Source organism: Rhamphochromis longiceps, linkage group LG6, assembly GCF_057381845.1.
Source record: "Rhamphochromis longiceps isolate RC_006_pf linkage group LG6, R_longiceps_female_GT1.1, whole genome shotgun sequence".
Classification (NCBI taxonomy): domain Eukaryota; kingdom Metazoa; phylum Chordata; class Actinopteri; order Cichliformes; family Cichlidae; genus Rhamphochromis; species Rhamphochromis longiceps.
This window is the reverse complement of record NC_140562.1, coordinates 38,649,937-38,665,820: the sequence shown is the minus strand read 5'-3', so window position 1 is coordinate 38,665,820 and position 15,884 is coordinate 38,649,937. Positions and strand designations below refer to the sequence as shown.

Below are 15,884 nucleotides of genomic sequence, written 5' to 3'. Positions count from 1 at the left end.
ACTTCCTGATTGATAGTCTGGACTTTGAGGATGGCAACAACCTTCAAGCATTTGCAATAATAAATTAGATTGGATGCGTGAGCCCACTGTTTAGTTATATTTATAGTATGACATGAATTATGTTAATGCTTATGAAAATTACAGCAAGTATATATCAAATTTATTCTAGCTAAGTCTCAAGAAAACCAATGAAGGACGGCCCACAGCATTAGCCTCACATTCACAACTAAAACAACTTTGTTTTGCCTGCTAGATGTAATAGAGCAATAGAAAACATTAAGACACATTTTATTTTAAACTTAACAGACAGAGTTGAAAGAAATAAGTCACCGCTGTATGCTGACTGTCTCTGCAGCACGAGCCTCCGGTCACGAGGAGTTTATAATTGCCAGCGCCAGTGACGTGTTCACTTAACATGAATTCTCCTGGTTTAGTTCATTTTTGTTTCAAAAGCAGTATAAATCAGCACTTGACCTACTTTGAACTGACATGAACATATCTGAAAATTGCCAACAGATGTCTGACAGGAACTATTACTGTTGTCACGCATACATAAATATCTTATTACTAAATATTTGTTATTACATGTAATAACACTGTTGGACAAACTAGAGTTTTAAATTAAGCTTGAAATAGAACTGTCATCATCATACCAATCTTATGTTCACCATCCATCTGTCTGTTTAATCACTTATCCAGGGTAGGCTAGTGTGCACCATGGACAGACCATTAGTCTGTCAAGTCCATCACAGCCATAGACTGAATAAAATAAACTTTCTTTCTTTCATAACTATGAAATCTAAACCAGAACTCTGCATTTAAAAATGAATGATTTAGGCTGCTTCTTCATGGTATTTGTGGTGTTTGAAATTATTTCCTTTCTTACAACATGGACGCATTTAACATGGTAACATTGACTGCATGAGGATTCAGTATGAGAAATTCTAACAGAGAAATCGTTAAATGACAGAAAGTTGGCACCAGTCAAGTCACTCTTCATAAAACTTTGGCTTTCCTTTGTTCTCAGTATTAAGGCTTAGTTCTTTTCTTTTTGCACTTTTCTTTTAAAATTTCCTTTCTTCTTCTTCCATTCATTACCAAATGACAATTTTATTTACACACACTCGGCTCATTTGTTTTGCTTCTGTTTTTAGAGACAAAAAATCCAAGATTCAATTTATTTTTTCTCTAAATTTGATCTGCAATATGTAAATATGTTGGGAGGAAAAAACAGCCATTACATATCCACAGTGTTGGGAAGGTTACTTTTAAAATGTATTCCATTACAGAATACAGAATACATGCCCCAAAATGTATTCTGTAACGTATTCCGTTACGTTACTCAATGACAGTAACGTATTCTGAATACTTTGGATTACTTAATATATTATCATGCTTTTTACAACAACGTGAATGTACTATTGCTGTGTGATTTATTACTATTACTGAAGGTCCGCGACTCCGAACTGTAGTAAAGGGACCTCTGACTAATACGGCGGGGTCCCTGTCGGCTCGTAGCCGAAAAATAGCTTTACTTTGTTGTGTGGGTCAACTTTTCTTGCGAGAGATAGAGAGAGGCGTTGAAAGGCTGCTCCAACGGAAATTATTGTTTCGGAGGAAAACATGAACACGGTGTACAGTCGAGTCTTAATAGCTTACTTACAACTGGGCTCGTCAGGCACTCTTCTTGGCTGCAGTGGTTATTATTATATTTACATGCTTCCAGCTCCCGTTTTTGCTCGATGACAACTCGTACCTTTCCACTCCCCTTTTTCTCCCTCCTCGCGCTCACAGACCCATAACGTGTATGGCAGTGCATTCTCCCTGCAACACGGACTACACTGCCCATGATGCTACATTCTTTAGAGCTATGCTTGTAGCATTCTGCCTGTTAGCTTAGCACAACAACAACAACAACGAAAAGGCGCTCTCTCACCCAGGAAACACACAGTCGCAGAGAGAGAGAGAGTCGCCCTGTAACCATGGCAACCGTAACGCTGCCGCCTGGAACAACAGAACGTAGCTGTCAAACAAAACCCAAACAGTCCTGACCCGCGACAAAATGAAACAGGAAAGTACTGCAGTGTAATCCATTTATTTCAACAAAGTAACTGTATTCTAAATACCACCTTTTTAAACGGTAACTGTAACGGAATACAGTTACTCATATTTTGTATTTTAAATACGTAACGGCGGTACTGTGGCGGACCACCAGGTGGCTCCACTCACACACAAGTTGAAGGGAAGTGTGGGGGTGGAGATTTTGGCGCTGACTATATGTGAAGTTCTGTCAGTTAATAAAGTTGTTGGAGTGAGACACTGAGACCTCTCCTGTCGTTGTTACATACCTCCACATTGGTGACCCCTGTAGTGAACATGCTAAGGCTCCACGACGAAGCCAGCTCTGGCCTGGAAGCATCGGCGGCCGCCGGACCTTCACCTCCGCCGATGGCTGCGTTTGCTGTGGCGCTTAAATTGCCGGATTTTTGGCTTCACGATCCTCCTTCATGGTTCATGCACGTAGAAGCTCAGTTTGCTCTTCGTGGAGTTTCAGCCGACGACACTAAATACCACCATGTGGTGGCCTCACTTGACCCGCTGTCAACCCGCCGTGTGATGACTCTCCTCCGGGATCCCCCAGCCCAGGGCAAGTACGCCGCCCTCAAGGGGCTGCTGCTGCGGCGTTACTCCCTCTCTGATGCTGAGCGGGCCGAGAAACTCCTTTCCATCGCGGGCCTGGGCGACGGCACCGCCCTCGAGCTCATGGAGAGCATGCTGTCCTTGCTGGGCGCGGAGGACGGAGGATGCAACACTTTTACACTCAAAAATAATGAGTAAATGCAAAAACAATCACATCTCTTAAATACACCTTATTAATTGAGTAAATCCAACTAAAATGGAATAAGTTGTTATGAACAATTAAAGATGTTACAGTAACATACAAAATTGAGTAAATACAATTGAAAATCTAAGTTAAAACAACAGTAACCAAAAGTTCAAACTACATAAAATATTAATTAGGAAATGCTGAAATGCTTGGCACATTTAACCTACACCATTACAATTATTTGTTTTTAAATAATGGTGCAATTTACTTAATATTTTTAAGTTAATTTAAGCAAAAACGTTAATTACAATTAAGTGTTTATTTTATTTATACACACACACACACACACACACACACACACACACACACACACACACACACACACACACAGGAAAAAAGAACCACGTCAATTCAACATTGTTCACAATGATTTATTTTAAACAGCTTTTTTGTGAATCACACATTTAGCAGATTCCTTCTCTGAACACAGTGAGCTGAAATCTGTTCTACATTCAGTGGATAAAACTTGGATAAAATTTCAGTCACAACAGCCTTATATAATAAAATTGCATCCAAATTGGCATGCTTGATAAAACTCTGTAAAACTGGCATATTGATGCTAACAACAAGAAAAATGTACCTGCCATACAAAGAATAAAAGTGGCTCAAGTGAACGCAGTGCTTTACCTTTTCAGAAAAGGTCAAATGACAAAAATAAAATTAAGATCCCAAAAAGATATAAATCCTGAAAAAAAAAACCCATTTGCACTGTGACATAGTTTTTGAACATCTTATTTTGATTCCAAAAAATTGGGAAGATTAAAACTAAAGAGTGACCAAAAAACATCCATAATGATACTCTACCATTTACACCTTAATGTGAATCTGGAAAGTTAATACAAAAACACAGTTTATGGTACAAACATTATTTATGAACAGGAATGTCAAAACAATGTAATGTCGCAACTGAACCTTTTGATGAGCATTACATGTCACTTAACAAGTCTAACACTTTAAGAACAGCCCTGTGAAATTTTGTCTACAATGAACAGAGGTCATTTTTCAGTCTTTGAACCTTGACAGAAAGGTTTCCTGGATCCAGCTCCATGAACACTTTTCGAAATGCTTCAAATGTGCATTTGAAATTCTTGGGGTATTTCAGATCCAGAGCATAGCACAGTCCCAAAAGATAGCAACAGGCTTTGCTCAGATTCCCAAGTTTGCCCAGAACAGTAACGCCTTCAATAACAATACCCACATCAGTAGGTTCGCCTGACCTGTCTTGATTCTGCAGCAGGTAAATCTTCATCACCTCCTCAGCCAAAGCCTCTTCAACAAAGACAGCATCAGCACCGTCCTTTAAAAAGAGAAACAACTGTTTTAAGCTCACATATTTCCAAACATTGAAACAAAAAGTTTCATTTGTATGACATCACCGGTACTCATAATATGTAGACACTGTGCTCCAAAATCTTATAGCAATAGCAAATGCAAATGCTATTCTTTTGTATGCTTTGAAGTGTTTTTTTTTCTTTAGAACAGTATCTTAAAACTTTTCTATGATCTCACAAGCTAAAATAAACTACCGTAATTGTCGGGCTATAAGCCGCTACTTTTTGCACCAGCTTTGAACCCTGCGGCTTTTAGTCAGGTGCGGCTTTTCTCTGGATTGTCCATGATTTTTGTCATATCGTAAGATTTGTTTTGTTTGTTCCGCTGTTGCCTGGCGGAAGGGCATGTGATCAGACACACAGTATCGGGGTTCAAGAGTGGTATGTTGGTCACATGTCCATCCGCCAGGCAACACAGTGCCGTACAAGTAGCGCGAAAAACAAACTTCAAAGTAGCGCTACGCGTTCAGCGGGAGGCGTGGATGACGAGCGGTGATAAACTTGCGAAAAGCAAGTTATGCTCAATTCCACCGGTGGATTCTGACAGCGTGGAAAAGTGTGAAAACATCCACGATCACCAACGGATTTGAAGGGCTGGACTGTTGCATGATGGAGAGGAGGACACCGCCACGGCCCTTCTGAGGGTGTTCGACTCTGACACTGACAATGAGGATTTCTTTGGTTTTGAAAGTGACAACGAAGGAGAGAAGCTGAGAGTGGATGACGAAGCCATCCTGAGCCTGTTCGTTTCCGACACTGGAGAAGAGGACTTTGGTGGTTTCAGTGCGCAGGAAGAAGAGAAAGATGGTGGTGAATGACTGACTTTTCTTCTTGTTAAAGCCGTGTCGCTGCACCTGAGCCTAAAAGGTAGTCTGAATCTATTTTTCTGGTGTGCTGCAGGTTATTGTTATGTACTACATTTGTTACTCATTTATGAAGCACAGTACATGTGTCCTACTTGTAATTACCGCTACTTGTACATATACCTAAAAAGTTATGCAAATATGTACCCATAACTTGTTTTTCAAGATATTAATAAAAGGGGTGTGTCTCCAAACAGCCATCTCTTTCCTGACAATTCCCTTTGTGCATATTCTCTTACATATGATAAGTCAACATTGAAACACCTGCGGCTTTTGGTCAGGTGCGGCTAATGTATGTACAAACCAGGATTTTCCCCTGATTTTAGCTTGTGCGGCTAATATTCAGGTGCGCTTTGTAGTCCGGGAAATACGGTACTAATATTCCTAAAACAGATTTATTGCACCAACCTCAAAGGTTTTGATTAAGGCACTTGGATCCTCTCCCAGATGGTCAATGAAACATCTGATGATGACTTCTCGTTTTTTCTCGATGGAATTTCCACTCTGTAAAACAGGAAGTCTCAACTGAGGCAAAATTTGCACATTTAAAACATGACTTACCATTTCTAGCTTAAACATAACTATTTTTTTTCTGTTGTTGACCTGTTTTCACACCCACCATCAAGGTAAGAACACCTGTGGAGCTAAAATATTGAACAGAAACCTAAGAAAAGCCGTTTTTAGTGGAAGGGCCTCTTCAATGCTGTGTTGGAACGTTTTTGTGGTTAGAAAATGCAATCTTCCTTACCTGAAGCAGAAGGTTTAACTGTGCCCTGTGGCGTTGTCCAGCAGCACCTTTCTTGGCTTGAAACAAGGACAGGAGTTTGGATGAATACAAGTCCAACGATGACATGAACTTTGGTTCAAGGTTCAGGGTCGTGATCCTATGAAACGCTGCACTGACCTGGATGGGAGAGGACAAAAAATCTGAAGGCCAAAATTCTGATTCAATCAAAAAAAATAAATAAAAAAATAAAAATCTACCATTTTTTGCAACCTGGACCTTATTTTCTAACATGCAAAAGATTAATTTACACATCCAGACATAAATCCATATAAGTGGAGTTGTTCAGTATGCAGACTAAACCCTCAACATAAAGTATTATCTTCCACTAAGCTTCTAAATTTTATGTTATGAATTGCTTGCACTATTTCCCTGTGAGATTGTATAATCTTAGAGGGAAGAGGCGGAGCCAGGTTGCCCTCTGAACCATCGTCTGCCAGGCAGCGATGCGAGAGGAACACACCGCTGAAGTGGCGCACATATTCAGAATCGTGTCAGCGGCTTTACAGAGAAAGCCTTTCAGCTCCTCTGGCAGCTCTGCTTCCTCCACCTTCCTGGAGATGACAAACGCTAGCAAATCAGTGTTGTTAGTCAATGCAGCTGACTGAACAGTGCATTGATGTGCGCGATCAGTGAACCTTGCTATCAGCTGGTCAAGTTTGGCGGGATGGGCCGGTCGCTGTCCAACGACCTTGGTCATTTTGGTGCCGAAAACTGAAGCGAGGCTCGGCTCCAGAGGGGGAACAGGCGGAAAACTCCGGTCTGTGAAGCCCTCTGTGAAGCCCTAGGTAGAGACCGGCGCTCTAATCTTCGCTGGCTCTGCTGCTGCCTCAGAGAGGTTGGTCATCATCCCTGGGAACTGAGGCCAGATGGGATCTGGGCAACGAGAGTGAGTGGAGCCATACCTTCCCGCCAGATCATGGCCTGTATTTATATAGCGCTTTACTAGTCCCTAAGGACCCCAAAGCGCTTTACATATCCAGTCATCCACCCATTCACACACACATTCACACACTGGTGATGGCAAGCTACATTGTAGCCACAGCCACCCTGGGGCGCACTGACAGAGGCGAGGCTGCCGGACACTGGCGCCACCGGGCCCTCTGACCACCACCAGTAGGCAACGGGTGAAGTGTCTTGCCCAAGGACACAACGACCGAGACTGTCCAAGCCGGGGCTCGAACCGGCAACCTTCCGATTACAAGGCAAACTCCCAACTCTTGAGCCACGATCATCAGATGGGGGTGGAGCAGGCTGAGGGACGGGAAGTTCCTTCTCACCAGCTGCCTCCTGGATGATGCCAGGCAGATCCAGGAGCAGCGCACCAACAACTGGGAGCGGCGTCCTTGCCGACATGTGAAGGCCAGGGGTGGATGAGCGTCGGCTCATCCACCCTTCTGTCACCAGGCTGCCCAGCTGGGAGGCAGTGGAGCTGCCACCACTGCCGTTTTCCTCACGGTGGGTGGAATCATCCAATTCCGGCCCACCATCGAAGAACTCGATGGCTTCTTCCAGCGAGTGCCTCTCTTAGTGGGAACGCCTCCTCAGCATCAGCCTTGAAAAAGGCTGACCTCCGCTGCTTTTCCTCTGGCGGGAGGAGCTAACAGGAGCAGCAATAGGATTAAGGTGTGAGGGCAAGGTCCGCATGGTGAGGACCGAGGCAGCCCACGCAGACGGCATGTCGGTCATACGACATGATGTAGCCGGTCTGGCAGGATGGACACAGACGGATGGTCTCGCTGGACATCTTCTGGCTGGCTGAAGAAAAACGGTAGAGCCGATTTCCTGGTCTCACCGTAACTTATACTAGACCAGGGTGAGGCCCACACAGCAGGTGGGCGTGGACTAAAATATGGTAAATGGTAAATGGCCTGTATTTATATAGCGCTTTACTAGTCCCTAAGGACCCCAAAGCGCTTTACATATCCAGTCATCCACCCATTCACACACTGGTGATGGCAAGCTACATTGTAGCCACAGCCACCCTGGGGCGCACTGACAGAGGCGAGGCTGCCGGACACTGGCGCCACCGGGCCCTCTGACCACCACCAGTAGGCAACGGGTGAAGTGTCTTGCCCAAGGACACAACGACCGAGACTGTCCAAGCCGGGGCTCGAACCGGCAACCTTCCGATTACAAGGCAAACTCCCAACTCTTGAGCCACGATCGCCCCAAAATACTTCAGTGCTGCGTGCACAAGGGGAATACCCACTTAAAGGGCTGCGCCTATACTCATGGTGACACTGGATGACAGGCCATGAACTCATCAATATATTTACCGAACTGAAAAATTCTCAAAATTTAGATTTGGCATTTGTATGACTAAAATAACCCACCACAAAACCAGTATAAATATTTAGGTGGTATCACCATCCACTACTCAGCTTGTATAAAACAATATCATATCCTTCCAAAATTTAACACATCAAGTCCTCTGAGTAAAATTACCTGCTTTACTTTGTAGTTGATGCAGATTTTTTTCCTGGTGGTGAAGATGGTGCTGAAAAAATACAAATCAAAACTTTATCATTACAAAACATGTCACTGAGTAATCTGCCATAACACCAATCTCTTATAAGAAAGTTTAGCTTGGATTGAAATAAACATTTATTTATGTAAATTGGGAGTAACTAGGCAAGGCAAGGCAAATTTATTTCTATAGCACAATTCAACAACAAGGTGATTCAAAGTGCTTTACAGAGAAACAAAAACAAATAAAAAGCATGATTTAAAATTGATTAAAGCAAGCAAACAAACTAACTAACAAACAAAACAGTATATAAAATCAAAACATAAAATCACAACAGTAGATAAAATCAGTAGTTAAATGTAAGTTTTGAAATTTAAGCTTAAAAGTGTGGATTTGGTGCTTTATTCAAATGCAGCAGAGAATAGGTGAGTCTTCAACCTGGATTTAAATAAACTGAGTGTTTCTGGAACTATACTATACTAACTATATACTAACTATACTGGAAATGAGCTTTTTTTTTTCATTATTTTCTGGGATCTGAAAGGAAGTAGGGCCCCCAGTCTAAATTTACTTAAGGCCCCATAGTACTTTGGACCGGCCCTGGATGAGGTAATCTGCTGACCCGGGCGGTCCTGTCAGCGTTCTCTCAAAAACTGGCCCTGTTCGGGACAAAGCTGAAAGCAGCGTCTTATATGCTCTGAAAGACCCCACATAGAACAAGAAAGCTAAGCAGCATGGTTGCTGCTATGAACTGTTCCGCGGGCAGGTCTTCTTAGTTACCAAAGCCATTGATGACGTCTGTTCATCTCCTCCTGAACAACCTGACAGAGTGAGTCAGGCCGCGTGACTACCGCAGCTCCCGCACCGCGACTCAACAGGGCCATTTTCTAGAAATGTCTGAGCACACCTGCTTTCACGTGGTTCCTAAAATGCCCCCAATTAAACGGTCAGGTCGCTGGTACCGGGACATTCCGGTCAAATTACCCGGAACGCAGATAGCGACTCAGAACGTAAAAGGATAAAAGGGTGCGGTTTCCCGCCGCCTTGACTGGAAGACGGGTTGAAAACTTAAATTAACGTGCACAAACACGCTGCGAAAAGTGAGCCACCATGACAAACGCTTTCTTCAGAACATGTTATAAAAGAACGGTGTGGATAAAGACAGCTAATGTAAGAATTGGTCACTTACCTGAAAACGTTACCAAGTCTGCAGTGGATGTGTGTCTGTCTCGTTCAACGTGCAGAAAATCTCCCATGAGGCCATGCTCCTCGCGTGCGGTACATGCCAAAGGTCATTAGTCTTACTCAAAGTTTTAAGTTAGTATTGGGGGACAAAATGATATTGATTTTTGAACCATTAATAATTAAAGTTAAAGACAATGATAAGTATGAATACCAGTGTCTCAGTTATTATGAGTACTTTCTATGAGATATATTGAGTAGATTTAAATAATGCACCCTGTGTTTCAAATACAGAATTTTTTCTTTTAAATAAACTTGAACAAAAGAGCTCAGTTCAACTCAAAAACTGGTGTTGAAAATTTAAGCATTCTTTTCAGTATTTTCAACTCAAGATAACACTTTTGTGATTTTCAAAGATTTAATCAAGGTCATCTAACTTAGAATTATAATGATATTTACTAAGCCCCTGAATAATTTTTTAGGGTGTGGCCGGAGGCGGTCCCCCTGGCGTCCACTACCGCAGCAGTGGTGGCCAAGGCGTTTTTGTCGACCTGGGTCTCGCGTTTCGGCCCACCCGCGGACATTACGTCAGACAGAGGCCCCCAGTTCATTTCCGAGCTTTGGTCGGCCATGGCTGATGGACTGGGGGCTAAAGTCCACCGCACAACCGCATACAACCCGCAGGCTAATGGGATGTGTGAACGGTTCCACCGGTCGCTGAAGGCTGCCTTTCGCGCCTCCTTAAAGGATGGCAATTGGGTTGACCGCCTCCCGTGGGTTTTGCTTGGGCTGCGCTCTGCGGTTAAGGAGGATCTCGGCGCTTCCCCAGCTGAGCTAGTGTTTGGTCAGCCCCTCCGCGTGCCTGGAGAATTCTTGCCTGAAAATCCTCCTCCCTGCTTCGATCCATCGGTGCTCTCTCTCACCCCGCTTTTGCACTCGCTTCGGGTTCCTGGTCCGGTGCACCATTGCGTGCCTGACACCTTTGTTCCAAAGACTTTAGAGACTGCTAAGTTTGTTTTTGTCAGGCACGATGCCCACAGGACACCGCTGCGGCCGCTGTATGACGGCCCGTTCAGGGTTATTGAACCGGGCCAGAAACATTTTGTTTTGGATTTTGGGGGTCGAAGGGAGACTGTGTGTGTTGACAGACTTAAACCAGCACATGTTCTTCCGGACAGTGATGTAGTGCCGGCCCAGGCCCCTCGCCGTGGCCGACCTCCTGCGCTGGGGTTGACAGACTCTGGTTTTCCCCCCAGGACTACCCCCGGACCACCAACGTTTGAGCCTCCTCCTGCCTTTCCTGCTCGCCTTCACCAGCCTCGTTCACAGGATGGACCTTCCTCTGCCTGTTCTCTCCCTCCCAGGTTCAGTCGTGCGGGTCGTTTGCTTAGACCCAGGGTCCTGGACTGAATGGAGACCTGACTGTGTGTTCAAGGGGGGGTATGTGTGGCGGACCACCAGGTGGCTCCACTCACACACAAGTTGAAGGGAAGTGTGGGGGTGGAGATTTTGGCGCTGACTATATGTGAAGTTCTGTCAGTTAATAAAGTTGTTGGAGTGAGACACTGAGACCTCTCCTGTCGTTGTTACATACCTCCACAGTACATGTATTCCGTTACTCCCCAACACTGCATATCCAATAGTTTAATCTTTAATATTAGGAAGCAATAGCCACACTTTTACACAATAACTATATACTTCAGCAAAGAATTGCAGACTACTGTGAGCTGAGAATACTAGAATGTATTTTTTATTTAAATTATAATCTAATTTACATTTAAATTAGATTATAAGTGACACTATTAGGAATTATCAAAGGTTTTATATATTTTAATAACCAAAAAGCACATCATGGGCTGAGGGACTTGTGTGGTTGTACTGTAGCTAAACAAATACTCTTACCTGTCAAAACAGCCAGAAAAAGGGAAGGTCGTCTCATGCTGGGTTAAAAATGTGCAACTAAAGCGTCCTTTGAAATGCTGCCAAATGATACAAAGTACTCATTAAAAACATCCATTAACTTCCTTAATGTCTAAGTAGCTAAAATGAGGTTAAATCAGACACTGCTAGTACTCCTGATTTGTACCCCTGTAGACCCTACATTTACAGTAAAAAAAAAAAAATGGCTGTGATTTTAGACAACTTTAAAAGCTCTGTTGTTTTTTAAGGTGGAATATTTTATAGACCTGCAGGTAGTCATGCATGCTTTTCACTTCATGTAGACTTGACTCGTGAAAGTTTGGTATGTTATTTTTAATATTTCCTGTCTTGCACATCTGCAGATGGTACAAAATGCAGCAGCCTGTCTTTTAATAATTTTAGCCTCTAACCAGATGCTTCTTGTGGTTACCTAACAGGAGGATCATGCTTTTCAGGTTGCCGCCATAAAGCTTGAAGCGTGAAGCAATTTACTGCTTTTTATCAGATAAGCCAAAATATTATCTACTTTTAAATCAATCCTTTACACCTGCTGTTTCCAGCAGACGTTTGGTCCAGCTTGAGTTGAGACTTATTAATATTTTTTTATCCTGCTATGAGTAAGCAATAACTTACTTATTATGTATTATTTGTGCCCATTGTTTGAGATAGTCAGTGTGTTTTTCTACGTGTGTGTTTGTGTTTTAGATAGCCTTTTTTTCCTGAGAGTTATGCGGCACTGCTGTAGTTTTGAAATAAGGTCTTGAAGTACACTTTGACTTGACATACAGGGTGAAAGGTCAAACAGAGGCCAGCCTCAGGTGCTGTTGACTCTCAAAGACTTCAGATGCGTTATATATTCTCATTAGTGAATCAGGATGATCAAGAAATGTCAAATTTCATATTTAACAGTGTCTAAACTATTATCCATTATAATATTTATGACTGACATCTGCTCTCAGTATGTGCAAAATGTGAAAAATTCACTCTCTTGCCCAGATCTTGTAAAAAATACTTAGCTTACATGTTATTGATTCCAGATGATTCAAAGTCTGGATTCTCATTCATTCTTTAATCAAAAGGCTATAATATATTAAGAAAAACTCACATTTCTGTTTGAGTACTATATTTATATTGAGCTATGTCTGAAATTGAATTTTAGTTAACTTTTTTCATTTATTGCTTTTACAGTAATTCCTTCTGATGTCTAACAGATGCAAATTAAGCTCAAACTGCTTTTTAACCCCGTAAAATGTGGGCTGTAGTGCCCTAACATGGATAACACTGCGACAGTGTGTGGTTATGAAAAGCAGCTGTTTGTCCCAAACATGTGGTTTTGGTTCAGTGTATGAGGACACGGGGTCATTCAAACATGCACTCGTGCTGTTAACACACCATACATACAAGCAGGAGTTGTGGAGACCTTGCTATTTTACTGCCTTTCACTGAGTTTATTGTGTAAATAAGAAACACTTACAGAATTCAAGCTGGAGTGTTTCCAATGCGATAAGAGGAAATTACAGTATAGGTCACAAAATCAAGTCGCTCTTTTATGCCAACTGCATTTCTTGGCCAGCAGCTCTGTCTCTACCCAACTCTCCCATGTTTGTGAAATTGCACTGTAAGGAGTGATGTAATGTGCTTCTTTTAATGCCCGTCTATCTAAAAGTAGTGCTATCATTACCATCCATATTTTTCCATCAAGTTTCATCCTCAGATATTTACTGCAGAGATTGTAGCAGACGTCCACCTACACAGAATAAGCTCCACGTTACTAAGTGGAAACTTGCACATCAACACGTCCATCAGAAAAATGTTGTTCAAGCACAGCCAAAATCAGAGTGCTGGGATTTATGTGCATTTTTGACTGCATATGTCAATGAATATGTTTGTGTATTTATTTGTGCAGTGTGCACATGTATCTATAAAGCCAGCTCACCCAAAGCATGTTTATAATCATGTTTAGTTGCTTGTGACTAAAAGCCTTGTGTGATATTTGGTCTCTCAGTGTTTCATTAACAACACAGGACTATGAACCGTGAATATATACAAACAGTGAGCCATGCACCAATCACACCAAAACATTAAAACCATTAACAGCTGTGAACTTCCATTTTTAAGCTGGCAATGAAAGTATTAGTGATCCATGTCATTTCTCCTAATGATCCGCATACCATAATCAGCTACAGTATCTTACAGGAGCTTTTAAAACCCCTTTGGTCCAGTTATTTTTCTAATACTTATTCTTTAGAAATGCAGGAGCTTCTGAAAGATGTGTCCCGGTTCTGTGTTTCTCAAATGCCACTCCACAGTTTTATTTTTGTCTAAGAGGAACCAACTGGAAGAAAATGTGTGATACCATCAAATCAGTTTGAGCCCATGCTGTAAAGATGCTGTGGAAACGAGGCTCGGTGATGAGCCTTTGATCCTCCATAAAGCCTCGTGAAAGGGTAGAACAATGACTGACCTCCCCTGGCTCTCACCCCAGCTGTTAGAGAAGAGAAAATAAACAGCCTCCTCAGGACAGCCTCTGTAATCAGAAACGCTGTTTGTCTTTCTGTGCAAACCGTAAAGTGTTGATTTAGTTGCCTGCATTTGCAATCCGTTTGTTGGACACAGTGAAAAGCTCGGAAATTCTAATTTTATCGTGTTATTGATGAATTTCCAAAATATGTCTTTTTTACTTTTGTGATTTTTATTTTATTTTAATTGTTTTATTATGGTGCAAATTAAATTATCTACATATAAGCAAGACAGAAGACAAACTGCACTACCCAGCAGCATGACTGTTAAGCCTTGCAAATCTAAATGTATTTTTTTCTATTAAAGTGACTTCATATCCACACTTTTAAATTACTTTATAAATATCAGGACTGGGTAAGTTTGTATGAACCTTTAAATCTATAAGAGATTTATTTATCTTTATTTTTTTTTATTAAGAACATATGATCATTAACAAAAGTTGACATCTAGTGTGCTTCACAGCAGTACATTCTATTTAAGAAAAAGTAAATAAATAAGGGACAAACAAAATCACAATGTATATATTAAAATTAATTTTAACAGTTCCATCTAACACAAACATTTAGGAGTGAAAATAAAGTAAATAAAGTATAGAATAAAGATAAATAAGTAAAATAAGTAAAAGCTGTAGCCAAACCAGAAAAGAATAGTCCATCAAGCCTAGTCATGTTAGAAAATTCAAAAAGCGAGTCCATGTTTGCTCAAACTGTTCATTTCCCCCTATACTGAATGGAGGATTTTTTCAGGAGTGTAGTTTGATGACAGCTCGTTAATCCAGTGTTTCTGGCTCGGAAGTGCTGTTGATTTCCAGTTTTTTAAGTATACGCATTTTGCTACAGTAGTTGGAAGCAACGCAAAGTATCTCCAAGTATCCAGATCTTAGGAGCAGAGTCCAAATGAAATTCACACACCTCTGAGGTTATTGTGATCACAGCGTTCCAGTAGGACTGTAACTGCACACAACTCCAAAGCATATGAACAAGATCCCCAACAGAGATTTTACACCTTTTGAACTGGTCAGAGATACAGTCTCTCAGTTTACTCAGTCTATATGAAGTGTAATATTCAGTGGATAATATTAACTGTGTTGAGTAGATAACAATCATGTCTGAGATGAATTTAGCAACCAGACAAATTACTGTCTTCATATGTTCAATTTAAGTCTAATTCCTTATTTGATTTTTTTTTGAACAATTATCACAGGCTGGTAAATTGTCAGTGACAATTTCATAAACAGAAGAAATAAGGCCTTTTGTGGAGTTGCGTTTGGTATGGTATGCTAATGTTTGGCTCCTGACCCAATGTTTAATCTGTAGGCATTTAAAAAGATTATGTCTGTGTAGACCATAGAATTCGGATAGCTGTCTGAAGCTAGTAAACATATTATTAGTAGGTCTCCAACTGAACTAATGTCAAACCCAGGTTTGTGATATAGCATCTGCTAAAGCTGCAAGGATATTGGGGTTGTCTTTAAGTGGTGTGTTGACAAACAGCTGTACATCTAGGCCCAAGGCGGAGTGTGACTGCTGCCATGCATCTTAAGTAGCTAAAATAAAAGGGTTTAAAGGTTAATGTGGCAAGCTGCTAGCAATTATCCCCAAGATAGGGGATAATTTCTAATGGTATTGACTTTAATTCCTGATTTATTTATCTTTTTAAAAGAACTATCTTTTGTTTTATCCTCTTTATGAGGCTTTTATTGCTGAGATCTTGTGTTTATAAAAAGAAAAAGTGTTTGTTTTTGGGATTCTACCCTGACAGGATTAATAAATAGTCAGATGGAGTCATGGAGCAACAGATGGCCTGGAAAAGCTAGGACTGATTTTAAAATAAATGACTTACACTGCTTTAAATAGTTATTTTAAAATTATCAGTATTTCAGTTTAGTGCTGGATTTTCCTAAATTTGCAAATTTCATATGATAAAA

At 41.4% G+C, this 15,884-nt stretch overlaps 1 protein-coding gene across 1 annotated transcript; it reads right to left on the bottom strand.

Moving 5' to 3' along the window:
• Positions 1 to 3,160: 3,160 nt before the first annotated feature.
• On the bottom strand, positions 3,161 to 9,633 carry LOC146668677 (uncharacterized). Its single transcript, XM_085410692.1, has 5 exons — positions 9,525 to 9,633; positions 8,314 to 8,365; positions 5,830 to 5,985; positions 5,490 to 5,585; positions 3,161 to 4,184 (listed from the first exon to the last, which is right to left on the bottom strand). Exons 3-5 carry the CDS (start codon positions 5,932 to 5,934, stop codon positions 3,867 to 3,869), a joined length of 519 nt encoding a protein of 172 aa, XP_085266818.1. The 5' UTR covers positions 5,935 to 5,985; positions 8,314 to 8,365; positions 9,525 to 9,633; the 3' UTR covers positions 3,161 to 3,866.
• Between the last annotated feature and the right edge of the window lie 6,251 nt (positions 9,634 to 15,884).

Coding starts and splice junctions, on each gene's coding strand:
- LOC146668677 (XM_085410692.1), bottom strand. CDS start 5,934: ATGTCATCGTTGGACTTGTATTCATCCAAACTCCTGTCCTTGTTTCAA. Junction 5,586..5,829: donor AGTTAAACCTTCTGCTTCAG/GTAAGGAAGATT, acceptor CCTGTTTTACAG/AGTGGAAATTCCATCGAGAA. Junction 4,185..5,489: donor CCTTAATCAAAACCTTTGAG/GTTGGTGCAATA, acceptor CTCTTTTTAAAG/GACGGTGCTGATGCTGTCTT.